General features: G+C 53.8%; 1 protein-coding gene across 1 annotated transcript in view; it reads left to right on the top strand.

Annotated features, from left to right (window-relative positions):
- Positions 1–11,534: 11,534 nt before the first annotated feature.
- AKAP13 (A-kinase anchoring protein 13) overlaps positions 11,535–27,510 on the top strand; it is a 99,325-nt gene continuing 83,349 nt past the window's right edge. The window contains exons 1-2 of the mRNA XM_040969773.1: positions 11,535–12,783; positions 24,889–24,964. Coding sequence (XP_040825707.1) covers positions 12,703–12,783; positions 24,889–24,964 — 157 coding nt within the window. The 5' untranslated portion in view covers positions 11,535–12,702. The remainder of the gene's footprint in view (positions 12,784–24,888; positions 24,965–27,510) is intronic.

The following is a 27,510-nucleotide window of genomic DNA, read 5'->3' as shown; positions in this document are numbered from 1 at the left end:
TGCAGTTATTAGAGGAATAATTGGAAACCGGGATCTTGTGGGAATGCTGCATGTGCAGCTTTCCGGAATGTGAGGCGTGTGGGCCAGGCTGGTTATCCCTGCTTGGGCTGCATGGAAAATGCCCAAGGCTTTGGCTCGGCCCAGTGGCGCAAGTGTTCAGGGGGGACATTGGGAACTTCTGTTGCTTGAACTCTCACTGGGGAGAGCTGGGCCCGAGGAGGAATGCACCTGACTCGGAGGGGATTCTCCTCGGTTTTGTTTGTAGAAGGTGAGCGAGGTGAGCAGAAGGATGCCCGCGTGAGGCTCAAGAGCAAGAGCGGAAGTTGCAGCAGCTCTTGGTGCCGGCCCTGATGGAATCAGAGCAGCCAGGATACAAACTGGTGCCCAGTTGTGATTCCATCGCATGCTAGGAGAGGACTTTATCCACTAGCCTGCTGTGCCGGGCCCCACATTGCTGTTTTTAACTTAAGACTATTGATCTAACAGCAGTCATGTGACAGGCAACGTGAAGGTAGCTCGGTATAACAAGTGGCTTCGAGCCATCTCTCCCTCTAAGGGTGGTTTGTTCCATGTGAATATGGGAAGATGGCAGAGAGCCTCACTGTGGGGCTGGGAAGCAAAGTTAGGATGAAACCTGGGCCTTTCCCAGACCCCGTGAGTTCTTTCTGTGGAAACGGTGACTCAGGCCATCCAGGTCTGGTGGCAGTTGTTTCTAGAACAACTAACTCAAGAGTTCATCACCTCAGCACGGAGTGAGGAAGATGGTAGTGGACGGTTCTGGGTTGTTTGTTTGTTTGGTGGTGGGTTTTTTTTTTGTTTGTTTGTTTTTTTGATGGTTGGAGTGAGTGGGCTAGGTGTTTGGTGCAGCAGGTGCAGCTGCCTATGAGTCCTGGAGCCAGCTTCCTGCCAGCTGCAGCCCTGGCGAGGCAGTGTTGAGGGCTCCAGCTCTCGGCTGCCTCCACCCTTGGCACTGAGCTCCAGCTCCTGGCCCCAGCTTCCTGCCAGCTGCAGCCCTGGCGAGGCAGTAGCGAGGGCTCTAGTGCTCGGCTGCCTCCATCCTTGGCACTGAGCTCCAGCTCCTGGCCCCACCCTAACTGCTGCATCTTAGGGGAAGTGAGCCAGGAGGTGGGAACTTGGTCTTGATGTGTTTTGAATAAATAAGTAGACAGATACAATTAGGAAAAAATTAAAAACCTTTACAGAAGAAAGAAGAGAGGACTAGGTCAGTCTCCTCCCTCCCAAAAGGATTGCATCCTGTGATCAGCCAGTCCAGTCCGGCAGAGGGGAGGAGCTGCCTGTGTGTGTACCCGCAGATCTCATATTTAGAAACGTGCACTCACTCAGGGACTTGTTCACGCTGGGGCTGTCTTGAGTGCAGTGGACAGGACTTCAAATATTGGCATTCATTTTCACAAAATAAAAATTTATTTGGGAAAAGCCTTTTAAAATAAAGAAATAATAGTTAAAGCATTTTACAGATGTTTATCATTAACTTTAAGCTTTAAAAGGAGGCCTCTTATCCTTGAGGCACCTGTGTTGTGATGATCATGAGAAATTGCTGAGTTGAGTAACCACTCGGCTGGCACATGCTCAGCGGGTGGACAGTGCTTCTGCCTGCCATGCCTTGGGGGGGGGGTGGGCTGTGTGTGGGTGTGTGTGTGTGTGGCCTCCTCACAGCCCTGCCTTCCCCAGCAGTGCAGACGGTCCTGGTACTCACTGCGCATGTCTGCTCTGGGGACTTTGGACAGTGACGGAAGAGGTGGGATCTCAGCAGCTTCTCTCCCCTCAAGGGTTTTTTCAGTTTTGATTTTTTTTTTTGCTTGCGGGGCTGGAGTATATGTTTAAAATAGCTGTGCGTTTGGCAGGCTTTGCCGAATTGTGTTCTTTCTGGCTCTGTCATTAGGGCTGTCATCAACAGAGTCCTTAGGACCCTGCTCCCTCTTGGGGACTTGGGCTCCTAAAATAATAATTTAAAAAAATTTTAACATGTTAATTTGAGAGATGAAGAGGTAAGGGAGAAAGGTAACATTTGCTGACTCAGGGCGTGGGCCAGGACCAAAGTGCAGGACCAAGAAGTCCTCTGTGCCTCCCCTGCCGGTGACAGGAGCCCAAGTACAGCAGCCTTCACACTTCCCCAGCCGGTGACAGGAAACCGGGTACAGGAGCCTTCACACCTCCCCTGCCGGTGACAGGAGCCCAAGTACAGCAGCCTTCACACCTCCCCTGCCGGTGACAGGAAACCGGGTACAGGAGCCTTCATACTTCCCCTGCTGCTGACAGGAAACCGGGTACAGGAGCCTTCACACCTCCCCTGCTGCTGACAGGAAACCGGGTACAGGAGCCTTCACACCTCCCCTGCTGCTGACAGGAAGCCGGGTACAGGAGCCTTCACACCTCCCCTGCTGCTGACAGGAAACCGGGTACAGGAGCCTTCATACTTCCCCTGCTGCTGACAGGAAACCGGGTACAGGAGCCTTCATACTTTCCCTGCTGGTGACAGGAGCCTTCACACTTGTTCCCAGGTCTGCACTGCTGAGGGGCTGCAGGCAGGGGCTGTATCCAGGACTGGGGTGCCAGGGCCTGCAGTGGGGGACAAAGCTGTCTAAACTCCGGGTGAAATGCTTGCTCTCCCAAGCCTTGTTTTCTTTGCAGTAACTATCAGGTTTAACTTAAGCACTCATACCCCTGTGCTGTCTCCTGGAATTCTTGCTTCTTTGTACCTGGGTTCTTGCATCCATGTGGCTCCTGCATCCACGTGGCTCCTGGGCTCCTGGACGCACGTGGCTCCTGGGCTCCTGGACGCACGTGGCTTCTGGATGCACCTGGCTCCTGGACGCACGTGGCTCCTGGACACACATGGCTCCTGTACCCACGTGGCTCCTGGACGCACCTGGCTCCTGTACCCACGTGGCTCCTGGACGCACATGGCACCTGTACCCACGTGGCTCCTGCACCCACCTGGCTGCTGCACCCACGTAGCTCCAGGGCTCTTGTACCCACCTAGCTGCTGCACCCACATGGCTCCTGCACCCACATGACTCCTGGGCTCCTGCACCCACGTGACTCCTGTACTCATGTAACTCCTGGGCTCCTGCACTCACATGGCTCCTGCACCCACGTGACTCCTGGGCTCCTGCACCCACATGGCTCCTGCACCCACGTGACTCCTGGGCTCCTGCACCCACATGGCTTCTGCACCCACATGACTCCTGGGCTCCTGCACCCACATAGCTCCTGCACCCACATGGCTCCTGGGCTCCTACACCCACGTGGCTCCTCGGCTCCTGGGCACACATGGCTTCTGCACCCACGGAGCTCCTGGGTTCAGCCTTGTCCAGCCACAGCCACTAGGCAGTGAACCAGTGAGTGTAAGTTCTCTGTCTTCCCCCACCACCACACTCTTTAAAAAAAAAATACAGTGAATCTTTAAAAATATAGTTTTAGGTCTCCTCTTATCACCCAGCCTACTGTAGTGTTGGTTTTGTTTCTGTTGAGGTATATAAGCCTTAGTCTGACTTAGGTATACATTTCTGTGTTCGGTCTGCTATAGGGAGGGCTGTTGTTTGCTTGAAGTACATAAAGAAAATTAGCCTGGGTTAGGTAGATGCTTGAAAAAAAAAGACTTTACTAATGTTCCTCTAGTATTCTTATTTGATACTAGATCAAAATTGACAGGTGTTAAGTTCCTGAATGTCTGTGGTGTGGAGCTGAAGTGACAGTGTGAACTCTTTGTGCTCTGCTGCGTGAGTGTCCTGGCCTGCTGTGGGCTCTGGGAGCTTTTACTCAAGGATGCTCTTGTGGTAACGTCGTGGTTTAGTCATTTGAAAGATGCTAGTTTACTGAGTAATACGACTCTCGCAAATGTTGAACGTTTTGTTCTGCACCACCAAACATCACATGTGTAGCTCTAAGGACTGAGGACCTGCCAAGTGTTCTAAAATCCGTGCGTTCGTACGGAGCTCTCACTGTCGTGAGCAGCAGTAACCCCTGCCCCTGTTGGCATTTGAGGCAGCTCTGCCGGGTCACTCCTAAGAACGCCCTAGGTTCTGCTTAACTGTTGCCTTCAGTTCCTCTTTCAGGTCAGAGTGTTTTGAGGAAAATGCTGCTAGTTCAGCTTGTGGACAATGCACTAATGATTTTGCTTCAGACCGCCCTGCTCCCATGGGCAGCAGTGTTGCAGGGCAGCAGGCCTTGGGGCGTTCAGAAGGTGGAGGTATTGTCACTGGAACTGGGGCTCATAGCTCCAGCATGGGGGACATTCTTTTTTTTTTTTTTTTAAAAAAAAAGATTTATTTTTGTTTGGAAGGCTGAGTTACAGAGGGAAAGACAGAGTGATCTTTGATCTGTTGGTTCACTCTCCAAATGGCCATAGTAGCCAGGGCTGGGCCACGTAAAGCCAGCAGCTTCTGAAGCACGGACATGGGTGTAGGGCCCACGCATTTGGGGCATCCTTTTGCTTTTCTGGGCCACCCTTGGAGCTGCATAGGAAGTGATGCCCAGTGTTGCAGAGAGCATAGGCCTCTGTGCCGGGCACTGACCCCTGGCAAGGACTTGGGAGAGGGGCAGTGGACAGCAGGATGAGTGCAGTGCCCCTTGCCTGCTGCTGCCCTGATGTGTGCTGTGGCTTGACCACTGAGATGCCAGGGTGACACAAAGAGCAAGTGGCATGTTGGTGTGACTGTGCAGCCATGTCTGACTGACCTCCCTGTGGCCTGGGAAGTGTGCGGTTCTCACAGCATTCTCAGACACTTTGAGCACTAGATGAAAGGACTCCTTTGTTTCATCTTTGTGAGCTGAGGTCGCTAGTGCAGGTGCCCCCTTGTCTGTGACGGCCACTCCAGATGCGTCCAGCTATGCTTGTCCGTCAGGGCTTGCTCACTGGCGCCTCTGCTTGAGCTGGGCCCTCGGAGTCCTTCTCAGGCTGCTGCTCAGCCCCCCAGTGCGGTCAGCGGTGCACGCTGCCTCCTGTTGATGCCTGCTGTGCCACTCAGAGTGCCCATTGTCCAGTTGGTAGATGCAGAGTGCACTGCTCACAGAGCAGCACAGGCAGAACCCGAGCCCGGTGTCCTCCGGTCACTTCCGCCGTGTGTGCTTCGGGCAGCGGGACTCCGTTTCTCTCCTAAGTAGTTCCCACTCTTGAAATCCTGTGTCCTGTTTCCATAGCAGTTGTTTTGGAAGCTGTAAGTGTAGTTGAAGTAACTGATGAATCACCATGGTGGACGTTGCTGTTGGAAATCGGGTGCAGAGTGACGCTCCCGTCTTCTCATCGGCAGACGCTAGTGTGTGCGTTTAGGCTTGAGTAGCGGCCAGTGTGACGACTCAAATGGCTAGTCCTCTGTGCCTGCAAGTGCCAACAGCCCACCTGAGCATCGGTTTGTGTCCCAGCAGCCCCACTTCCCGTGCAGCTCCCTGCTTGCGGCCTGGGAAAGCAGCCGAGGATTGAGTGAAGAAGGGTCCTTAACCCTCTTGACGTACGTGTAGAAGTCAGGCAACGGTGTTTGCAGTCAAATGGAACACGTAAAGCTGTGTGCGTTGGAGGCAAAGTCCTTGGAATTCTGACTCGGGAAAGCTCCGCTGATCTGTTACAGACGCTTTGCTTGTTCGGAGCACACCTGTGTCCGTTGCTGTAGCATCCACAGGAGGCTGAGGAGGGGTGGCCTGGGGAGCTGCAGAGCAAGAGCTTGGTCTTGACTTTTCAATCAAAATAAAATAAGTTAAAAAAAATAGAAATACTGTAGCTACTAACCCTGTAGGGTACTTGTGCCCTAAGCGTTAGGCACATATTTTATCTGTGGATTCATCCATTCCCCACAGCGGGTTTGTTACTGTTTGTCATGATTTGGGCCCGCATTTAGCAGGTGTAGCACTCAGAAAGGCCACAGGCTTACTCCGGACAGGTGGGCGGAAGCCAGTGAGCCCTGGACCCTCCCGCCACTCCTCGTGTGCCTGTGCTCCGAGCAGGGCTGAGGACGAGCACACCTCTGCTCTGTGCCACGTGCCGTGGTCACCCTTCCCAGACGCACGCCCACAAGCTCGTCTTCAGTGCAGTTACAGTGAATCGCCAGAACCTTACCACACGCATTCGGCCTGAACAAAGCGAGCAAGACAGAAGTGCACGCTTGTTCTTGGCTCGGTGCTGTAATTGCCAAGGTTAGCCTTCCTCCAGTATGGAAAGTGCCTTTGCATGTGGAGTGTTGCTCCTCCGCCTTCATCGGCGAGTGTTTTGGGAAGCATGACTGTCTCGGGGCGTCAGCCTGGAGGATGTGCCGGTCTCCCTTGGGAAGTTGAGTCATCCCAGGCTCTTCTGAGTGGCTCTGCTGCAGGCTTTTGCCCCGCCTAGAAAAATAAGTCACATCATTTCCTAAAGCAAAACTGGCTCCTTTTATGTGCGAGTCACACTTGTTCTGTGGTTAGGTTATTTTGAACAAACGTGTTCATGACTTGCCAGGAACTTCAGATGCCATGCCCTGTGTATGTGAAGTTGCATTTGGAAAGGCTGCTTCCACTGGCCTTGGTTACCCCAGAGCTGCCTCCGGAGCTGCCCCCAGTGCTGCCCCCAGAGCTGCCCCAGTGCTGCCCCCAGAGCTGCCCACTGCTGCCCCCAGAGCTGCCCCCGGTGCTGCCCCTGGTGCTGCCCCCGGTGCTGCCCCCAGAGCTGCCCCCGGTGCTGCCCCAGAGCTACCCACTGCTGCCCCCAGAGCTGCCCACTGCTGCCCCAGAGCTACCCACTGCTGCCCCCAGAGCTGCCCACTGCTGCCCCCAGAGCTGCCCCCGGTGCTGCCCCCCCAGAGCTGCCCACTGCTGCCCCCAGAGCTACCTACTGCTGCCCCCAGAGCTGCCTCCGGAGCTGCCCCCAGAGCTACCCACTGCTGCCCCCAGTGCTGCCCCCAGAGCTGCCCCCGGAACTGCCCCAGTGCTGCCCCCGGTGCTGCCCCCCCAGAGCTGCCCCCAGAGCTGCCCCCGGTGCTGCCCCCGGAGCTGCCCACTGCTGCCCCCAGAGCTACCCACTGCTGCCCCCAGAGCTGCCTCCAGAGCTGCCCCCAGAGCTACCCACTGCTGCCCCCAGTGCTGCCCCCAGAGCTGCCCCCGGAGCTGCCCCAGTGCTGCCCCCAGTGCTGCCCCCAGAGCTGCCCCCAGAGCTGCCCCCGGAGCTGCCCCTGGTGCTGCCCCCGGAGCTGCCCACTGCTGCCCCCAGAGCTACCCACTGCTGCCCCCAGAGCTGCCTCCGGAGCTGCCCCTAGTGCTGCCCCTGGAGCTGCCCCCGGAGCTGCCCACTGCTGCCCCCAGAGCTGCCCCCGGTGCTGCCCCCAGAGTTGCCTGCTGCTGCCCCAGAGCTGCCCCCGGTGCTGCCCCTGGAGCTGCCCACTGCTGCCCCCAGAGCTGCCCCCGGAGCTGCCCCCAGAGCTACCCACTGCTGCCCCCAGAGCTGCCCTCGGTGCTGCCCCAGAGCTGCCCCCAGAGCTGCCCCTGGTGCTGCCCCCAGAGCTGTCCCCGGAGTTGCCCGCTGTTGCCTCGTGCTCATGTCGAGCTGGTTGCCTTAAGAGCCCAGAATGTTTCATCAATTTTTTCCCTTTCCTGATACCATATAGATCAACTGTCAGGTACCCAGATGTTTGTTGTGTTGAGGAATAAATTAGCTCCTGTGTCCTGGTTTGCTGCCAGCTGACCACCCTGTGTTGCTGGTGCGGACAGAATCCCTTCAGGAAATTCTGGCAGGCGAGAGCCGGTCTTGTTCTTGCCCTGCTGGCCCCGCTTGCCAGGGGGCAGTTGTCCTGATGTCCTTAGATGGTCATCTGGAAGGAAGTTTCTTCTGTGTTCTTGCTGTCCTTCCCCATTCATTGCCAAGATGTACTTCACTTACCCACCCCCCTTTTCTCAGGATCCCCTATCCCCCACACTGGACACTGGACACAGGGCCCAAGTTCCTCTGGTCTGTGGCTGGGTCTCTTGGGCACACTTGACTGTGTGAAAGGACAGTCCTGCTGGTGGCTAGTGGCTCATGTCAAGTTCATGGCTCTTGTTTCCTGCTGTATTTCTCAGGTTGCCGTCCTGCAGCACCCGTGACACGTAGGTACTCTGTCCACAGGAAAAGTGGCTTGGGGGAAAACCAGACAGTTGAGTATACACTTTCTGAAAGACGGGATGTCACTTTTCTGGGACCACTCGCAGGTCATGCCCCTGAGAGAGTAGCAGAAGGTGGTTCAGAAGTTTGGACCCCTGCCCTCTGTGGGCTCCTGTCTCCTGCCTGGCCCAGCTGTTGTGGTCCCTTGGCCTAAATTAGCAGACGGGAGATCATTTTGTCTTTTGCCTCTTTCGCTCTGCCTTTCAAATAAGTAAAATGATGGAATCCTTAAATCCAGCTTTTTGGTGCATCACAGCTGTCCCCAAGTTGTCCTCTCCAAGACCTACCGGACGTGTGTCTCCTTGAGGCTGACGGCGTTTGCCGCTGTTTATCTCCCTGCAGTGCGTTGTGCTTCCCACCCCGATCCACATCCGTGCCTTGGTCCAGCTCTGGCCTTGTGCTGCTCCCCGTGGCTCCCACGGCCCAGGGTCCCTGTGCACTCTGTTGCACCTGCTGGGACACCGGCTGCCTCCCTGCCATCCTCCAGTGCCTGGTGTCTGGCCCAGCTGCTGGGGCATTTTGGGAGAAGTCTGTAGTTGGTTCCCATGAGCACAGGGCATGAACTCGTACGGCTTTGGTATTTCACGGTGGAGTTACGTGGAGAGAGCATGTCCTCGGCATCCATGTCTTTGGGAACAAAGCACAGTGCTCGTGTGGAAAGCTCCTTTACTCAGAACTTTACAGGTGTGGGCTTTGCACGTTAGCAAGATTTGAACACATGAGAAGCAGTTCTGGCTCTTCGGGTTGCTTCCTGTCCAGTTGGAGTGTACGTACATTCTCTTCCCCTTCTCGGAGCCTCCGTGTGTGTCAGCGTGGGGGCGGCACAGCCATGCTAAATCCTGAGCCTGGAGAAAGCCCCGCGGGAGTGATGCTCTGCTGTGGCTGTCTCTCCTCGCAGAACCATGCCTACAGGTGTCTTGTTTGAAGCAGAGAGGCGTCGCTCTCAGTGCCAGCAAAATGCCTCAGCTACGTTCTACTAGGCTCTGGCCCTGATTAAATAGGTCTCGGGATGACTAGGAAAATTCCTGAGACCACCACTGCATGGAAAGGGCTGGCGGAGGAAGCCTTTCCCATCGCCATCCTGTGTCTGGAGTCAGGTGGGAACTGGCATGTGAGTGCTGTGCCCTGCGCAGGTGTTGAGAGGGTGTGTCTGCCAGTGCTTTCCTCTGCTCACCCCATCGAGGTCCTCCAGCTGCCAGCAGGTGCTAGAGACCACACAGAGGTGGAGCCCGGCCGCTGGGAGAGCCCTGTGTTTTTCCTGTTGTGGGAGGGTGAGTCCAGAGATTCAGAGTAGTTCCTGGTCACTTGCTCAGAACGGCCCCCGTTTTCACACTGGTCCCAGCATGTCACTGGGGCAGTAACATGAGGAGCAGTAGACGGCACTGCGTCCCAGGTCTTTGTCATCCGTCTGAGCCGCAGGCAGGGTCCTGCTCAGGGCCGGTGGGGCCTCTGTGGCTGCTGTGACCCCGTGCTCCGTACTGGGAAGCCAAACTGTGTGGCTGTTGGGCCTCGTCCTTCAGCCGGGAAAAGGGTTACTTCACTGTGTAGAAAGCTCCTGGAGCCTGTAGGATGCCCCAGCCGACGTTGGCTTTTGTGCAACAGGAGCTGCTTGCATCTCAGGGAGGAGGAGGCAGAGGACGTGAAAGGGTGGTCCAGGGGTCCTGCAGATAACCGTTGCCAGGAGTGATGGTGACCCCAAACTAAAGGAAAGGGAGGTGACCCAGACCTGCTTTCTCGCCCCACCTCTACTTTGACAGGAAGTGCTTGGTCGCTGTGTTTCAAAATCGTAGCACCTGTGACTGCAGATGGTTTTGATAAAAATTTGGAATTGTCACCTCAGCAGCAAACACGCAGGCCTGCCAATTCTGCTTGCCCTTGGCTGGGGGAGCTGAGCAGATCCCGAGACTGCCCTCCAGCTCTGCATCATCCAGCGCAAGGGCTGGGCAGCCAGCTTGCAGCACAGCAGCAGAGGCAGGAGAGTGGTCAATCCATATGTCTCAAATAGTGATGTGGCTGTTGCCGAAAATCAGATTATTCTAGAACAGGTTTCCCTCTAATTTTATAATCTTCCTGAGGGCAGAGGCCTTGTTATTTGTTTCCTGCCCTGCAGGGTCCAGTGTCTGCTCAATTGATATAGATGAGCTTTGTGGAAGCTGGGATGAGGGGCCCTGTCCCTGTGGAGAAGCCAGGTCCCCTGGGGCAGGGGCCTTGTTAGATCCCATTAGAAGGTGGGAGTGGTGGAGGCAAGGGTCCTGTTAGATCCCAGTTAGAAGGTGGGCTTGGGGCCCCTGGGCCAGGGGCCTTGTTAGATCCTGTTAGAAGGTGGGCCAGGTGGAGCAGACCCCTCTGAGCACAATGCTGTGTCCAGGGGGAAGGAGAGAGACCCCTGAGTTATCATCAGGCACCCATTCTTATACTGGAGCCTACAGGGTCTTCTGCGGTGCACCCTGGCTGCAGAGTCTGAAAATGTTTGTAACTCCCCGGCTGGATTCCCACATCGGGAAGCCGGAATAAGACTTCTATTTACAACTTGCCATCTCTGTTTGTCCTGCTCTCCAGCCTCCTCACCCTGAAAGCCACATCTGCCTCCCTCTGCACACTGGTGACGTCACAGTTGGGGCTCACTGGCTGCTGGAGGGAGGGCATCACACCCCCTCCCGGCCATGCTGGGGCTAACTGGCACAGCACGGCATCGGGAGGTGCAGAGTGGGCTGTGGCTGAGGCTGGGGGGCTGGTAGGTCAGCAGGCCGTGCCGGCCACCTGGCCCTTGTCCCTGGCCTGGCTGTCACCTGCGTTTGCAGGCAGCAGGACCGTCTTCCTCCATGCCGCTGGGGCAAACCCCCATGTGCACATGCTCCTGGGCTCATAGGATTAACCCTGGGCAACTTGTAGAAAGAGAAAAATCATTTTTAACCCTTCCTTTTGAGCCTTTACCCACTGCTATGGCTTTGTGCTTCCCTCAGTCCCTCTTCTTCCCCTCCCCTCATGCCTGAAGTGAGAGCATGTCTTCTGTGGTCTGCGGTGGGGGCTGGAGGGGCCACGCGCCTGCACAGAACCGCACCAGCCCGGCCCAGCCAGCCCAGTGACTCACAGCGCTGTGTCGTGCACACACGCTCCTCTCGTCTTTGCAGTCCTGCTGGCCTCCCCACTTGGATTCCCTGGTGGACACTTTTTTTTCTTAAAGATTTATTTATTTTTCTAGGAAAGTCAGATATACAGAGAGGAAAGACAGAGAGGAAGATCTTCCGTCCGATGCTTCACTCCCCATGTGAGCGCACCGGCCGGTACTGTGCTGAGCCGATTCAAAGCCAGGAGTTCTTCCAGGTCTCCCACACGGGTGCAGGATCCCAAGGCTTTGGGCCGTCCTCGACTGCTTTCCCAGGCCACAGGCAGGGAGCCGGATGGGAAGCAGGGCCGCTGGGATTAGAACTGGCGCCTATGTGGGATCCCGGTGCATTCAAGGCGAGGACTTTTTGTAACTTCTTCCGGGAAGGTCAGGGCATAGCCCTGCAGTAGCTGGCGGCATTTTCCTATTGGTAAGCCCGTGGCTTGGTGTGACGGAGAAGCAGGATTTCTGTGTGCACAAGTAGAGGATGTGCTGCACTCTGTGCTGTGGGGTCACACCCTCTGGCTCTGTTGGCCACTGCGCTGGGCCCTGTGGCTCGTCGGCCAGCCTCTTCCCAGGGGCTGTGCGAGCAGGAGGGGCAGGAGGCGGCTGGCGAGGGAAGCCTTGTTTTCCTCCCATCCCTCTGTGAATCATGGTCCCACCACTGCAGTTGCGTCTCAGCCCTCCGAGGCTGCGGCCAAGCAGCGAGGGCGAGTCGCTGACGTTGCTCCAGAGGGAGAAGGGGGGCTGCTGGGCGGGCTGGCCGGGCGCTCCACGAGCCGGAGTTGTCCTCCCTTCTGCTGGGCGGGCTGGCCGGGCGCTCCACGAGCCGGAGTTGTCTTCCCTTCTGCTCTACTGTCCTTGGATATTTGCGGCTTCAGTCGAAGCCCAGCTGCTGGACTCCAGGACTCCACCTTGCAGGACATCAACAGCCTCTCCCCAGCCTCTTTACAATTCTGGAAGGAAAAATTGGCTTTCTTGCCCTTTGTTTTCCCCCAAGTAAGAGAACCCAGCACATTTTTTCTTGGGATTTCTTTGAAGTAGAGTCGTCTTTCTCCTCTTGCTGCCAAGTGCAGAGTGGAGGCGGCTGCTGCCTTGGGTTTCTCCCCCGTGTGTGTCGGCCGTTGTGCGTGGCCAGTTTGTTCTTTGCTTCTCGACGGGGTTTGTTGCCAGCCATGGGAGTGGTGTGCACCGCCCGCGCTCTCAGGATCTGCGCAGGGTGTAGCGTCTGTGGACACGGGTTTTTTCCACGGGGGTTGCAAGTCTCTCGTCTTGCACCCTGAAGCTGCCAGAAAGCTCTCATTCAAGGGATTGGATCCTGCTTGGTCTCTGCTGCTGAGGTTGTGACCCCAAAAGGTTGTTCACACAGGGAAGTCTGGAAGGCAGAAGCCCCTGCTTGCTGTGAGAACTGCCCTGACAGGTCCCGGTGGTGCCCGCCCTGTGTTTTGTCTCCTGGCCTCTGCTTCTGGGCAGCATGTACGAGCGGCACAAGAGGCGCTACAGCCTGTGCGACATCTCCAGAGTAGACAGGACTGTGGCCGTGGTGCTGCTGAAGGTAAGGCCGTGCCTCAGCCTGCTGGCGTGCCGGCTGCTTGCCTTTGTGGGCTCCAGGGGCCTCAGCTTCCTGGTCAGGAGTGGATGAATCTGCAGCTGCCGGCTGGAGCTGTGAGGGGAGACACGGAGTCTGAGCAGAGACTGGGAGGAGGGAGGCCCGCTTTCTGTTGGACTGTGGGCTCGGGTTCAGGTGGCCACCATGTCCGCAAGGTGCCCGAGAGCCCTCCCCATGGCTGCCTTTCCTGGGAAGGGTCCTGTCTCAGTCCTCCCCTACTCCTCCAGCTCTGGCTTCCCTGCTGGCCTCCGCCTTTTGTCTGGGTGTGCTGTGGCTGTTTCTCCACTCTCCTGGGGTAATGCGGGCCCCTGGGGAGGCCCTCTGGCCACCCTGATGACTACAGGGCAGAGCTGCCCTTGGGCTGGCTTGTGCTGGCTTCCCACTGGGGCCTCTTGCTGGGAGCTGATGTGTCCCCCTCACTCAGTGTGCTCTGAGTGTCTGAGTGGGCTGGGGCCTCTGGGAAGCTAATTGCTCGCAGGCGGCATGTCGGGATCCAGAACTGGGAAGGAGCCGCCAGCCACGCAGATGAAGCCTGGGAATGTTAGACAGCACTTCTGAAAGTGCAGCAAGCTGCTGGCCGAGGCGGGAGCTGGGCGGAGTGCATCCTGCTGCCAGGAGCCTCAGCCTCTGAGTCAGGGCGGAGGAGCAAAGTGGGAGGGTCCTGCCTTCCTGGAGGACCCAGTGGGGCTGTGGGATTGATTACACTCACTTGAGCTTTCCTTAGGGTGAGTGAGGCTAAGCACGGGCTCAGAAGCCAGCCATGGGCAGGGCAGTGGGTTGGAGAGCGTTGCTGACACTTGCTGGCCTAGCCTGATTGCAGTTGGTAACTTGGGGTTTTGTGCTTATTCCAAGATAACCCGTGATTCCTCCCTGAAATTACGGTGCTGTCCTCATGGGATGGGCACTACAGAGCTTGGCTGTTAAGACGTGGGTTTACAGGGTGATGAAGAGCAAAGCTGACTCTGTGTATCACTTGGCACTTTCGAGCCCTCGCCCCTGGCTAGGCACAGGTGGCCCTTGGTGTGCGGCCTGTCCTGCACCATGATGAGGAGTAAGAGTAACCCTCGTGAGAACAGTCTGGGCTTTCCCCCACAAGGCTGCTGCTAATAAAGATACCTGGTTGTTTTCTTGGTCTGTTTTCCTGCCCACTACATGGTGGGAGGTTTTCCATACAGAAAACCTCGCTGCTGGAACATGGTCGTTCATTGCAGTGAGCACTGGGTGTTCTGAAGACCCTCCTTGCTGTGTGAATTGAGAGGGAAGGCCTGTACCTTCAGTTGGTGCCAGGTGTGGTGCTGGGACCCAGGCATGCCTCAGCAGCGCAGCGGTCAACAGAGGAGGGGGAGCTGTGTGGGGAGGAACAGGAAGCAGTATTCAGAGGAGAGCTCAGAGGCACCTCTGGGTTGATGATCTTCAAGAAGGCCTTGCAGAAACTAGGACAGAGGCTTGGGGCTCTGTGGTGATGGGCAGACAGGGGCAGGCTGCGGGCAGGCTGGGGCCTGAGTGGTTTCCAGCTGCGTGGTACCCGTGCAGATGCCTTACCTCCGGTGGTGGACCAGACTTGGGCAGAGGGTGGTGTGAGCCACGAGCACTGAATGTCCACAGTCCTCCTCCAGTCTCTCTCCTGACTGCCAGCATCTTCCCTCCTCCCGTGTGATGGACGAGGAGGCAGCCCTGGGCTGGACTGAGTTCCAATACAGCACGTGGTCCTGCCCTCTGGCTGCCTCTGTTTTGAACTCTGATTGGCATGTACAGCTGTATTTTTTCCCAGTGCGAACTGTTGATGCTAGCAAGTAGCCTAGAAGTTTCCTTTCCCATGCAGGAGTTCTGCCGTGATGTTCTCTACAGATAAGAGACCTTGGCTGCTTGTGGAGAAGGCCGATTGTGAATAACTGTACACGTTTCTCAGAAACGCTCTACTAAAGTGATCTGAGCTTCACTTCTGCTTTTTAGACATTATTTTTTATTTATTTGCAAATCAGAGTGAGAGGAAGAGAGAGGTTTTTCTCTTCCATGTGCTGGTTCACCCCCAACAGGCTGCAGTGGCTGAGACGGACCAGGCTATATCCAGGAGCTTCTTCTGGGTCTCCCACGTGGGCGCAGGGCCTGAGCGCTCGGACCTCCGGCAGCACCCATCCAAGGCACGAGTCCACACGGGCAGGGAGCCGGAGCATGCACGAGCGGCAGGCTCCTAAACTCGTGTCCACACAGAGTGCTGCTTCGAGTTGGCGGCTGGGCCGGTAGTGGATCAACACTGGCCCCTCGCTGTTTTCCCTGCACACTTTGTGCAAACTCCTTGTACATGAGGCATGTGCATCTATCAGATGGTTTTTAGCCATTTTATGCACACTTTTTTTTAATTAAAAAATTATTCTGTAGTGTTCCCTAGCGATTTTTATTTTGAATTTCAGTAATTTTGTTTTTTAAGATTTTAGCGATTTTTATTTGAAAGGTAGTTTTACAGAGAGAAGGACACACACACACACACACACACACACACACACGGCCCTTCCATTCACTGGTTCACTCCCCAGATGGCATCTGTCGTGGCTCAGCCGATCTGGAAGCAGGAGCTCTCTGGTCTCCCACTGGCATGCAGCGTCCTGAGACTTTAGGGCATCCTCTGCTGCTGTCCTTGGAACTGGGTCACAAGTGGCGCAGTCAGGACATGAACTGGATCGCATGTGAGATGCCCGTACTGCAGGCAGGAGACTAACCTTGAAAGCCACCATGCCAGCCTTGAATTTCAGTATTTTCTGGTTTGGTTTTGTTTGTTTTAAATAGCTATGTTGAGTGTGTATGCCACTTAAATTCTCAAGTGATCCATCCGTGTTCTCCTTCACCCATGCCTACCGCCTTTGCTGTTTTATATAGAAGAGTCTGCTTTCATCAGCTCCTTAATTAACTCAGGCACTCAGACCACTAGCGCTGATTCCTTCGAAGAACTCTTTATCGACTTCAAGCTTTGGATCATACCCAACATGTTATATGAATTGTGTTTAATGCGCTGATTAAAAAAAGATTTATGTGTTATTTATTTGAAAGAGTTCAGAGAGGAGGGGAGAAGGAGAATCTTCCACTCTCTGGTTCACTCCCCAAATGGCCACAATGGCCAGGGCTGGGCCAGGTGGAAGCCAGGAGCCCAGAGCTGTTTCCTGTGTGAGTACTAGGAAGATGGGCCCCGTCCCTTCTGTGCTGCGTTAGTGGCTACTTGCCCACACTGCCAAAGCGCACTTTAGTGCCTTTCACGGCCTCTGGTGTTCTGTAAAAGCTTGTGTGCTGTAAGGAACGTGCCCCTTGTCACCTGAGAGTCAGTAGGCTGAGGATGGAACTGCGTGGTTCCTGTCTCCTGCAGAGCCTTGCCTAGGCGCTGGCTTCCTGAGAAGGAGGCAGAGCAAGGATGGGCCGTGGCTGGGACGGAAGGCTGGGCCACGAGCTGCGCCTTCAGGATGTGGAAGCCCAGCCAGCTCCCTCCCCGAAAGTGTGGGAAAGATCATGGGTGTGTTGGGCTCATCCCAAGAGGTCCCTCTGGGCTTCATGGCAGGAAGGGAAGTGCCACCCAGCAGGTCTTCACTCGGAGGGCTTGGGAGGCGTGTGCTGTGCGCACTTGGGGGCCCTGCGCACGTTGTCATGGAGACACCGTGATGAAAGAAAAGCAGTGGCCAGGTCTGCTTTTCAGCTAAAGAGTCATAAATGTGATTAGGGCCAAAACCAGTTTTTGGTGACTTACCTCTCTCAGAAATGATGATATTTAATGGCAGAATCTGCTTTTCACATTCCTGTTTGCCCAGTAAAACTCCTGAATTCTCTTGAACTTTGCACTGATCTATGCAGTCAGTTGCTTGTATTTTGGCGTTGAGAGATAAGGTGTAACCGGATCTTCCATTTCCTCTGAAACTCTCCTGCTGCTGTGGCTGCCCGGCTCAGGACTGCCGAGAAGGGCGCGCACAGCTCCTGAGGCCACGTGCTGGGGCCCTGACGTCACAGCAGCGGTGTCCCCACTTCGGGAACATGGGTAGGTGCTGGCCTCCACACACTGGATCCACGTGTGGCCAGCTCTGTGGGAAAGTCTGTGACCAGGGCGCAGATGTATCGCTTTGGTTTTTTTTTTTTAAAAGATTTATTTTTATTATTTTTTCATTGGAAAGGCGGATATACAGAGAGAGGAGAGACAGAGAGGAAGATCTTCCATCCGATGATTCACTCCCCAAGTGAGCGCAACGGCCGATACTATGCCGATCTGAAGCCAGGAGCCTCTTCCGGGTCTCCCACGCGGGTGCAGGGTCCCAAAGCTTTGGGCCGTCCTCGACTGCTTTCCCGGGCCACAGGCAGGGAGCTGGAAGGGAAGCGGGGCTGCCGGGATTAGAACCGGCGCCCATATGGGATCCCGGGCGTGCAAGGCGAGGACCTTTAACCACTTGCGCCACCGCGCCAGGCCCTCGCTTTGGTTTTGTGAGTGAGACAGAAGTGTTGGAGCTGTTGCTGAGTAGAAGCCAAACGAGGGCAAGCTTACCTTCTGTGTCCCTGATTCTCAAGTGGAGTAGGAGGCGGGGAGAGCTTTGACCCGGTTTCTGTCCGTAAGCACAGATGAAGGTCATCTGTCTGGTGTTCGGACAGGATGTGGCTGAAAACGCTGCTGCGGGTTTGCCATTCTCTCCACACTCAGTGTTGTGGGGTTTGTTCCCTGGTTTGAAGCACTGCCCATGGTGGGGATCGTCTGGCCCAGCTTGCTGGCTTTGCCAGGCTACCTTTCTCTGAACAAGCTTGCATAGTTGGTACCCGCTGCATACACACTTAAAAAGTGTAGTAAAGCCTGCAGGGTGCATCATTGCCCACTGGTGTCCTTCTCAGACGTAGGTTCATGTTGGTAAACCATCACGAGAACTTTGTCATTGTCCTCAGCCGAGAAGTCTGTACATGTGGTAAACCCTGACTGCCCACCTGCCCCGTCTCCCTGTGGGCCTGGATCCAGCACGGGGTCACACTTCAGGGACTCACTGAGTCAGACTTGCTTGGTGCCGTGTCCTCAAAATTCTTACATGCTGTTGTGGATATCAGCTTCCGAGGAACATCCTGCGTGTGTCTCTGTCTACAGCTATGTTATCTGTCACCTTCCAGTGACCACTCACCCTCTCCATGGACATTCGGGACAGAGTCCATTGTCTGGCCATTGGGTGTGATACTGCTCTGGACCCAGACGAGCACATCTTTCCTTTCTTTCTGGTAATATGCCCAGATGTGAAACTGCTGAGTCATTGGGTGATCTGAGTGTGTGTTTATTTTTACATCTTCTTGAGGAAGTGTCGTAGTGTTTTTAAGCTGGCTGCACCATCTTTCATTCACAGCAGCATTACACCGTGAGTGCCAGTTTGTCTACGCGCCCTGTCCTCACTGACGGTTAAGGCTTTTCTTCCTTTTTGAGATGATAGCCGTCCTAAGGGGCACGGGCTGGTAGCTCACTGCGCTTCTGATATGTGTGTGTGTGTCTTGTGCCATAAGTCAATGGCAGGAGAGCCAGCCCGGCTGCAGCACGTCTTCTGTGCGTGCTCGAGATGCAAGGCCAGCCCGTCCTTCCCTTAAGCTTTCCTGACTGTGGCTAGCCTTTCTCGGGACATGTTGCTGTATCAGGTTCTGGTGGGTAGAGATGCCTGTGGGTTTTCTGGATCTGTCACTTGGGGTCTTCTTTCCTCATTTCTCTAGATGCTGCCATTTCACCAGCATCTTGACTGATGGGTCCTTTTGCCTGTGTCTCAAAGTATATCCCCGGAGTTGAGGTTTCCACTGTTTCTAGACTAGCCAGGAGCAGCCTCATCCTGCCTGATACTGCGTGTTCCTGTCTCTCCCCAATCCCGTTCCATCTCTGCCTTCCTGTAGAGTTGCTTTCCAGGTGAGTCCTGATCCTTTCATTCCTTGTTGATGCGCTTGGAGAGCCTGCTGGACCAGGAGAGGACAGCTGGCATTCCCTGGAGCTCTTTTTCCTGTTCTTGGCGGTTCTGAACATGTCAGCCCCTTGGTGCTCCTGACAGGCCTGCAAGGGGCGGGTGAGGCAGGTGGGGCGGGTGGGGCGGCCGGGGCGGCCAGGGTGCACAGCTGTGTCCCCTCAGATGCTCGAAGGCTGCAGTGTGCGCTGCACATTGCTTCGTGTACGTTCCCTTTCACAGCCTTGACACCTGCACCCACTTCCCCCATACACTATTCTCTTATCCTCTTTTAGATTCACCTTTGTTGAGTTTTTTCCGAATTGATGAACCACAAGTAATTATTTTTGTGCTCAGGCTTTCTTACTGTTGTTGATTGTGATTGTTTGTGTACCTGTTGTATTTTGCAAATTAACTATATTTCTCTGACCTTTGACACAAGGTGTCTGACAATCTAGACGTTGGACCCTGCCCACGTGGTCACCCTGAGAGGTGGAGGCTGTGCAGCCTGAGACTGCATGAACACGGGTCCTCATCCACGGGGTTTGCCAGTTATAATCCGCTTCCTCTCTTGTTCAGCTGCGCCTTAGCATAGCCTCTTGCGGGAAGCGTGCGCCGTCCCCCAGGCCTGCCTGTGGAGTCCTGAGTTACCTGCAATCTCTCTGCTTGGCAGTGCAGATTTCACTTTCCATACTTGTAAATGAACGGCTGAATTGTGCATCATGTCAGATATTTTATGAAGAAGAGGGTTTTTTGTTTTGTTTCTATTCTACTTGCAATGCTTGACATAATATCTGATTCATCAAGTATCTAACATTCTTTTCAATAATAAGAAAAAGAGCTGATGATGTGTCTTCAAAAAAAAGTGTGATGAGTGTCTTCAGTGTCTGTATTTCTATGAAGTTGGTGATGCATCAAAGCAAACCATTCCTTTTGAAACCAGGCTCGGTGGGTGAAGGCACTCCCCACAACCTTGCCTTCCGTCTTGGAGTGCTGCTGGCAGCACAGCTGCTTCGTTTCTGATGGAGCTTCCTGCTTCTGTGCCTGGGACGGCCTGAGTATGTGGGGGCCCACCATCCCTGTAGGTCTGGGTGAGTCCTTGGCCCCTGGCCTTTAGTTCATCCCAGCCCCAGTTGGGGGCTGCTTGGGGAGTACACCAGTAGATGAAAGATCTATTTTTATTGCCCCCCCTTGCTTTGCCTTTGAAATACAAGAATAAAGAAATCAATACATACATGTTTTTTGAAAATAAATTTTAAAAAACCACATACTTGGGGTGAACTAGCACACATTGCCCCCACAGTGAGAGCTGTAACCAGCAAGTCAGACGAGAATGAAGAGATGTTGGCAGGACATGGGAAGATTGTCCAATTGTGTGGCCACCCTGTGATGCGTGGGCAGTTCCTAAAGACATGGAGCAGTTACCCTGTGTGGTCCACAGGTGCGCTCTGAGCTGCCTCTCCAGTGGACATGAGCGCGTGTGTTCACACGGCCAGAGAGGAGAAGCGGCCAGGTCTCTGTCTGCAGGACAGTAGCCGCGCAGGCTGTGTGCTGTTCATGTGTGGGGTGTTCCCTGCAGTGAAAGGAAAGGGAGAGCGGTTCTGATGTACACTGAGGCATGGGTTAACTTGGAAACAGCTTGTGAAGTGCCAGTCATAAAATACCGTAAACTGTGTGATTCCTTTAAGATGTCTGGCACGGGCCTGTTTAGAGATGGAAGACAGCGGGTGGGTGGTGGTCTAGAGGTGGGGAGGGGGTGGAGCTCTAGTTCTGGTGGTCTAGAGGTGGGGAGGGGTGGGGTTAGAGTTCTGAGTCTGAGTGGATTTTATGGAGTAGCTTACTTTCCGTTTTTCGTTTGTGCTGCTGCCAGGTACAGTTTTTGTAAGATGCTCCCTTGCATTTTCCTCACCCCACCTAGCACGTGTTTGTCAGCACAGCAGCTTACTATCCTCAGCAAGTCCAGTCCCTGAAAGTCCTTCTCTGGACACCTGCCCCAGGGGCGAGTGCCTTTCCTTCCCCTTGGCGTGATGCTCTTGGAGTTTTGTCCACGCGTCCCTCCGTTCATTAGCACTTGACGACACTTAGTCTGGGTGCTGGGCACTTTGGAGCTGACTGACGTTCTGTTGAGGTTTCTGAGGAGAGGGGTGGCACGTTGTTTGTGGTTGTCGGAGCTGTGCGCTGCTGCTTGCATGGCTGTGCCCTTTGGACGTGCGTCTCCCCATGTCCGCGTGCCCGGGCTGCCTTCTCTGTGAGCACTTGGTGCTGCCAGTCTCCGACCAGCTGTCCTGGTGGTTGTGTGTGCACTGTGGTCATAGCTAACTTCCACCTGTTATTTGTCAAATCCTTTGTGGTGAAATGCTTGTTCTTGCCTGTCGTAAAAGCCTGGTAGTAACAGCTGTATGCTAGGAGTTTTGTTTTGGTCTAAAACACCCTGGATACAGTCCTACAGCACCTAGTGCTTTTAAAAAAATTTTTTTTTCCTCTCTGTGGGTTATCTTTGCAGTTGCCTAATAGCACCTTCTGAGGTGTAGTTGAATATTTCTGATTTTTCATGCTGTTTTATGGGTAGTATCTATTCAATTTTTGCCTAACTCAAAGTCACAGAAAAGAATTCACCCCCTTTTTTTTTTTTTTTTGAAATTTCATGGTTACAGTTTGACCATTTATCTAGCTAAATGATTTATTTTTATAAGTGGTAGTTTTACTGGTTTCAGTTAAAGGAAGGTCCGTTGTTCATAGGCCCCTCTCCCCCTTGCTGTATTTGGCTTCTGTGTTCAGTCAGTGGGCCAGGGATGCTGAAGACATGGAGTAGACATGTGCCACCACCTGTGACGTTCAAGTCCCGGCTGCTGCTGCACTTCCAGTCTGACTCTCTGTTAATGTGGCAGATGGCTGAAATCCTTGGCCCCTGTATCCACATGGAAGACCCCAGTGGGGACCCAGGCTTCTGGCTTTGACCTGGCCCAGTCCTGACCAGTGTGGCCACGGGGGAAGTGACCTAGCAGGTGGAGGATGAGTCACCCTGCAATGTGAAGGGTGTGTCTGCAAGGCTCTCTTTGTAGATTCTGTTCCAATTTCATGTCTGTACTGCACCATCTTGACCTGGTCTGTAAACCATGGAATAATGCTGTTGCATTTACTTTTACTTAAATGTCTAATTATTGACTGCTAGCATATGGAACTAGCATTGTGTCTGAGGGGGAGTATCAGCTTTGTCTGTGACAGTCTTGCTGAATCATGGTCATCCTTTATCCTGGGAGTTTTGTGCCTCTCCTCCTGAGGCGTGTTGGGTGAAGCCGAGGAGGGGAGGTGGTCTGGGGCAGTGCCCTCAAGCTGCAGGCTGAATCCTGGCGCCTGTTGCAGAGCTGCTCACTGCACTTCTCCCAGAGCTTCCTGCTGAAGGTCCCTGAGCCCGTGCCACCCGTGTGGCTTCCACCTCACGCAGCCTGCCTCGGCTGTCCCAGGTGTTTTGGGATAAAAGATAGCAGGGTGCTCCTCTCTGTGCCTGCCTGGCTGCCTTTGCCTCTGCCTTCAAGCAGATATAAAACTCAGACCAAAACCACAGCAACAAGACCACCGTTGAAACCGCAGTGGTGGGCGGGCCCTCTGACTTGTTCCTGCTCTGGGTGGAAGTGTGTCGGCTCCTGCAGGGCTGCCTGGGTGCCCTTCAGGCTGAGGCAGTTCTGTTCTGCCCCTAGCTCTTGCTGGAGTTTTAGCATAAACAGAAGTTAAATTTTGCAAACTTCTTTCTTTTCACCTAGTGATAATCATTGAAGTGCCAGCTTTGTTGTTGCAGTACTGACCTGACTCGGTCCTCCTCTCAGCACCCATGTTCCTGGCGTGGCACCCCTGCAGTCCTGCCGCCCGGCTTGGCTGTCGGGCCCCTGGTGGCCTGAGAGACTCTTGGCTGCCCTCAGAGCTGGTGCAAAGCTGGTTGGCTGCTGAAGCCTGGATGTGGGGTGCTTGTTGAGGGGAACCTTAAATGATGAATTTAGAGCTTTTAGCAGAAAATACCAGGCTTTTTAGGTTAGGTGTGTGTCCTTGAGTCGGAGTGGTCTGTGAAGCTTCATGGAGTGTTGTGCTTCCTGTCGCTGGCAAGGTTTGTTTCCCTGTGCTGTCTGAAGGGTTTGTCACGTGTCACCTGCCATGTCTCTTGGAGTTCCGTCCAGCTCAAGTCGTGTTGGAATCACTGCCTTCTCAGGGCTCTGCCTTTGGTTTTTGTCGGTGAGTTTCCTGTTTTCTGCCTCACGCTTCTTCCTGTCGTGCTTCGGTCTCACTTGCTCTTCCCTTTGTGGCGAGCCTGCAGCCTGGCTGACCCAGGGCTTTCTGTTCTAGTAGCTATTACTGCTGCGTGTCCTGCTCCAAGCACTGCCCTAGTTGCATCCCCCCAAAATGTTTGTTTGTGGTATTTTAATTTTTATTAAATTCCAAATAGTTTCTTTTTTTTTCCTAATAGTTCTTATTTGATTCATGGGTTATATTTTTAAAATCTTTGGGGTTTTTCCACAGATCTTTTGTTCTTGGCCTCAGTTACTCTTGTGGTCAGAGAGCATACTTTCTGTGATTTCAGTTCTCCTAAACTTGAGATCTGTTTTAGGCTGCAATTTGTAAATCTTAGGATGGGTTTTGTTGTTGCCTCAGAATGTGGCACCCCACGTGTGTACAAGAAAAGCATGCTGTCTCTTCTTGTATGTTTGCTGGCTTTCTGAGAGCAGAGTGCTACCTTGAGTGGTGCTGTAAGAATTGCATTATTTCACAGCTAAAGTGGAGTGTCACCATTTTTAGATGATTGGGCATTGGGCGGTGCCATGGTGTAGCAGGCAGAGCCTCAGTCTGCGGTGCCCCACACCACATGGGTGCCAGTTTGTGTCCCCGCTTCTCCACTTCTGACCCAGATCCCTGTGAATGGCCTGAGGAAGCAGCAGAGGACGGTTCAAGTGCTGGGGCCCTTGCACCATGTAGGAGAGCTTGAAGAAGTTCCTGGGTCCAGCTCATCTCTGACCATTGCATTGGGGAGCAAGCCAGCGGATGGATTCAGAATCTCTCTCACGCGCGTGATGTGTACTCCAGTGGCCCTCTCTGCAACCCGTTTCTTCTTCAGGGTGCTGTGCTAATGCAGTGTGAGAACAACACATCAGATGTCAGACTCTGAGCAGGGGGTTCCTATGATATGGGATTCTGAATTTTTTTTTTTTTGAATTTTGTTTTCCTTTATTTGAAAGGCAGAGTTAGGAGGAAGGGAAGAGATAGAGCAAGAGTGAGCAGTGAGCGAGTAGTGGCGTAGTTTACTCCGCACATGGCAGCAACATGCAGTCCCGCCCAGACCTCTCTGGGGTTCTCTGGTGGGCGGCCGGAGCCAGGACACGGGCCGCGCTTCTGTTGCTTTCCAAGGAGCGTTGGCAGCTGGATCTGAGGCTGAGGAGCTGAGGCTTGAACTGGCACTCCATACAGGATGTCAGAAGCACCGGTGAGGCTGTGACAAGCTGCATGGGGTCAGCACTGTGGCATAGCGGTAAAATAGCATCCCGTGTGGGTGCTAATTCAAGACCCATCTGCTCCACTTGGAATCCAACTCCCTGCCCAGTGCTCCTGGGAAAACAGATGAAGATGGCCCGAGCGCTGGCGCCCAGCTGCCACGTGGGAGACCCAGAGCTCCTGATCCCAGCTTGGGCTGTTGTCCTCGTTTGGGAAGCGAAGCAGCAGATGAAGGTTCTCTCTGTTCCTACTTTCCATCTCCCCATTCCTTGACCCGCTCCTCCTCTTCATTCCTGCCTGTCCCTCTCTCAATTCTACATTTCAAACAAAGAACTCTTTAACAGCCAATAAAAGCCTACAAACTAGAACATCAGATAGGTATTTCAGTATCTGCGCATGTGGTTTTGTTTCACCTTTGACATGCACCGTGAGGCTCTGTTGGAGCATCTTCTGCTGTCTTGTCTTTTGTTGTCCATCCTGTCAGAGCCCGGAGTAGGGTTGTACTATGAAGTGCTTTTTGTTCTCAGCATAATTTTATTTACTCTATAAGGCATTAATGAAGAAGATAGACAAGTTTGTACGCTAGTAACTTCAAGCAGTTGTAAAATTATTGCAAGGCACTTCACTGCCTGAACTCCCTGCGTTTCTTTTCTTCCAGATAAACCGAGGAAGCTGGTGCACCCTCGAGCCGTGTCCTGATGCAGCGGCTCTGTTGGCTTCTGAGCGAGGTGGAGGTAAGCTGAGTTCTCCCGTGTCTACAGATTCTGCTTTCTGCTCACGGCGCGTTTGATTTGGGCATCCGTCGGCCCTCTGCATGGGGAGCACTAACCCGAGGAAGGGGAGCCTGGCCTGCGATTTGGGGCATTGTTGTCACAGTGTCAGAGGAGCCTCTGCAAGTCATGGGGCTGGGGGCTCGCTGACTCGTGCAGTGTCTGTGCAGACGTGCAAGCGATGGGTTCCTAATCTGTGCCCTCAGTTGAGGCTTGAAGCCAAGCTCTCCGTCATGGCTGCACATTGGGGTTACCTGAGACCAGCTGCGTTCTGCCCTGGCATTCTGATTCCCGGGGTGGGCTGCATCCTGGCATCAACCGAGTTCTTGTTTGGACATCCTCCTGTACGGTGGGAGTGGAGAGCCGTAGCATGAAGGGAGTGTTGTCAGGACCCAGGCCTCTCTAGGCACATCAGGAGGATTAGCGATGGCCACTGGCTGCCATGGGCTGTGTCCCGCCTGTGAATGTGAGCCGAGTCCAGGTGCCGGTTCCTACAGCTGCCAGGGCAATACTGGAGATTGTCCTTCGGGTATTTTCCGTATGCTTAACTCAGCAAATGCTCGCCGTCCCCGTGTCCCTGGGCCTTTAGCATAGCCTTATGAAGGTGCTCAGTGCAGCGTGTTAAGGCCACATGGCTGTTGACACTCCCTGAGAGGCGTCTTACACTCGGCTTTCCGAGGGCCGTTAGAAACGGTCTTGCTGCTGTGTGTTTGGGTCTTGACGTTTCATAAGGCTGACCCTCTTCTCAGTTTAGCTGCCACCTCTGCCATCCAGGCTCCTGGCGAGCCTTGTACTTAAGAGTACCAGCGTTTGCGTGGTTTTGATTGTTGGGCAGCTTGAGCATCCCTTCCAGCCGCTCCAGCAGACAGGTCTGCCGAGAAGGAGTTAAATGAAATTGCCTCACAATTTTGAATATTCAAAAAAAGAAAGAATCCTGACCCATTCTTGTTTAATGTTCTTGAAATCACTGAACGTTTTTCCTGGAGTATAATCTCGAATGGGTTTTTTTTTTTAAAGATTTATTTATTTATTGGAAAGTGAGATATACAGAGAGGAGGAGAAACAGAGAGGAAGATCTTCCATCCGATGATTCACTCCCCAAGTGAGCGCAACGGCCGGTACTGTGCTGATCCGAAGCCGGGAACCAGGAACTTCTTCCAGGTCTCCCACATGGGTGCAGGGTCCCAAGACTTTGGGCTGTCCTCGACTGCTTTCCCAGGCCACAAGCAGGGAGCTGGATGGGAAGTGGAGCTGCCGGGATTAGAACCAGCGCCCATATGGGATCCGGGGCGTTCAAGGCGAGGACTTTAGCCACTAGGCCACGCCACCGGGTCCTAATCTTGAATGTTTTAGGCCCCTTCCACACTCTAGTCCCAAGCATAAACAATTTAGTCTTTTACACTGGTTTTCAAATTTGAGTTTTGTGGAATTCAGCAACTGGATCCTGCGTCCGAACTTGCAGCCCGCAGTTCCAGCTCCAGGCAGACTGTGAATCCTCCAGTATTTTCCACATTTGCTTTTCTTCCTTAAGAGAGAACAATGAATTAGACCAAGTGAGATGAGTGTCTCTCTAAATCACTGTTTTCTGCCTTAGTACTGGATAAACACAAGATGGAATTGTGTCTAACATGATTAAGCAAAGTCCAAGAGATGTTGCTAAAAGGTTTTTGCCAAAGAGGAATTTATTTTTTAACATATGTGTGCGTGTGTTAATTTATTTGAAAGCAGGGAGATGTAGGGCCAGTGCGGCAACCCACAGGCGAACCCTCCCCCTGCTGACAGTGGCATCCCATATGGGCGCCACTTCATGTCCTGGCCGCTTCAGTTCTGATCTAGCTCCCTGCTTGCAGCCTGGGAAAGCAGCAGAGGCTCATTTGTACTCATTTGAGGAGTGAACCAGAGTATGTATGGACGAGTTTCTTTCTCTCTCTCCCTTTTTCTCTCAGTAATCCTGCCTTTCAAATAAGAATAAATTAACCTTAAAGAAAAATAAAATCAAGGTGGGAGATGGAGCATGAGAGCTCTGGTTCGCGCATGCATGAGTTGCGTCTGACTGCCTCTGTATCTCCTTTGCTGGGAGGGTTTTCCCCTGCTCTGTGTGAAATGGGCGGAGTAGGCTAGCCTACTAGCCTGAGCACTTCCTCTAATAGTAAGGCCTCAGGCCCAGAGGTAGGCCAGGTGGATCTGAGCGCCTCTGGACCCAGCACCCTTTTCACTGGCTCTTACTGTGGAATGCTGGAAGAATGCCACAGCCAGACACCTGGGACCGCTTTGCCCCGGAGGATGGCTGCAGGCCATTTTCCCTCCTCCCCAGCCTGCAGGCATCGTTCTCTCACCCTGTGAATTTTCAGCGCCTCTTGGACTGTGGTCCCTTACAGTGCTGCAGTGAATGCTCCTGCTGAGCGAAACCCAGATCTGCTTTGAGTTTTTCCGTTAGAATGGCTTCAGCTGGTTTTGTTTCAGTCTGTAGTTTGGATGTGGTCGGTTGGACTGCCAGCTGGACAGCAAGC

Source organism: Ochotona curzoniae, unplaced genomic scaffold, assembly GCF_017591425.1.
Source record: "Ochotona curzoniae isolate NIBS_2020 unplaced genomic scaffold, NIBS_Ocur_1.0 scaffold_4701, whole genome shotgun sequence".
Lineage (NCBI taxonomy): Eukaryota > Metazoa > Chordata > Mammalia > Lagomorpha > Ochotonidae > Ochotona > Ochotona curzoniae.
The sequence above is the reverse complement of the archived record's forward strand: the minus strand, read 5'-3'. Positions and strand labels throughout refer to the sequence as shown.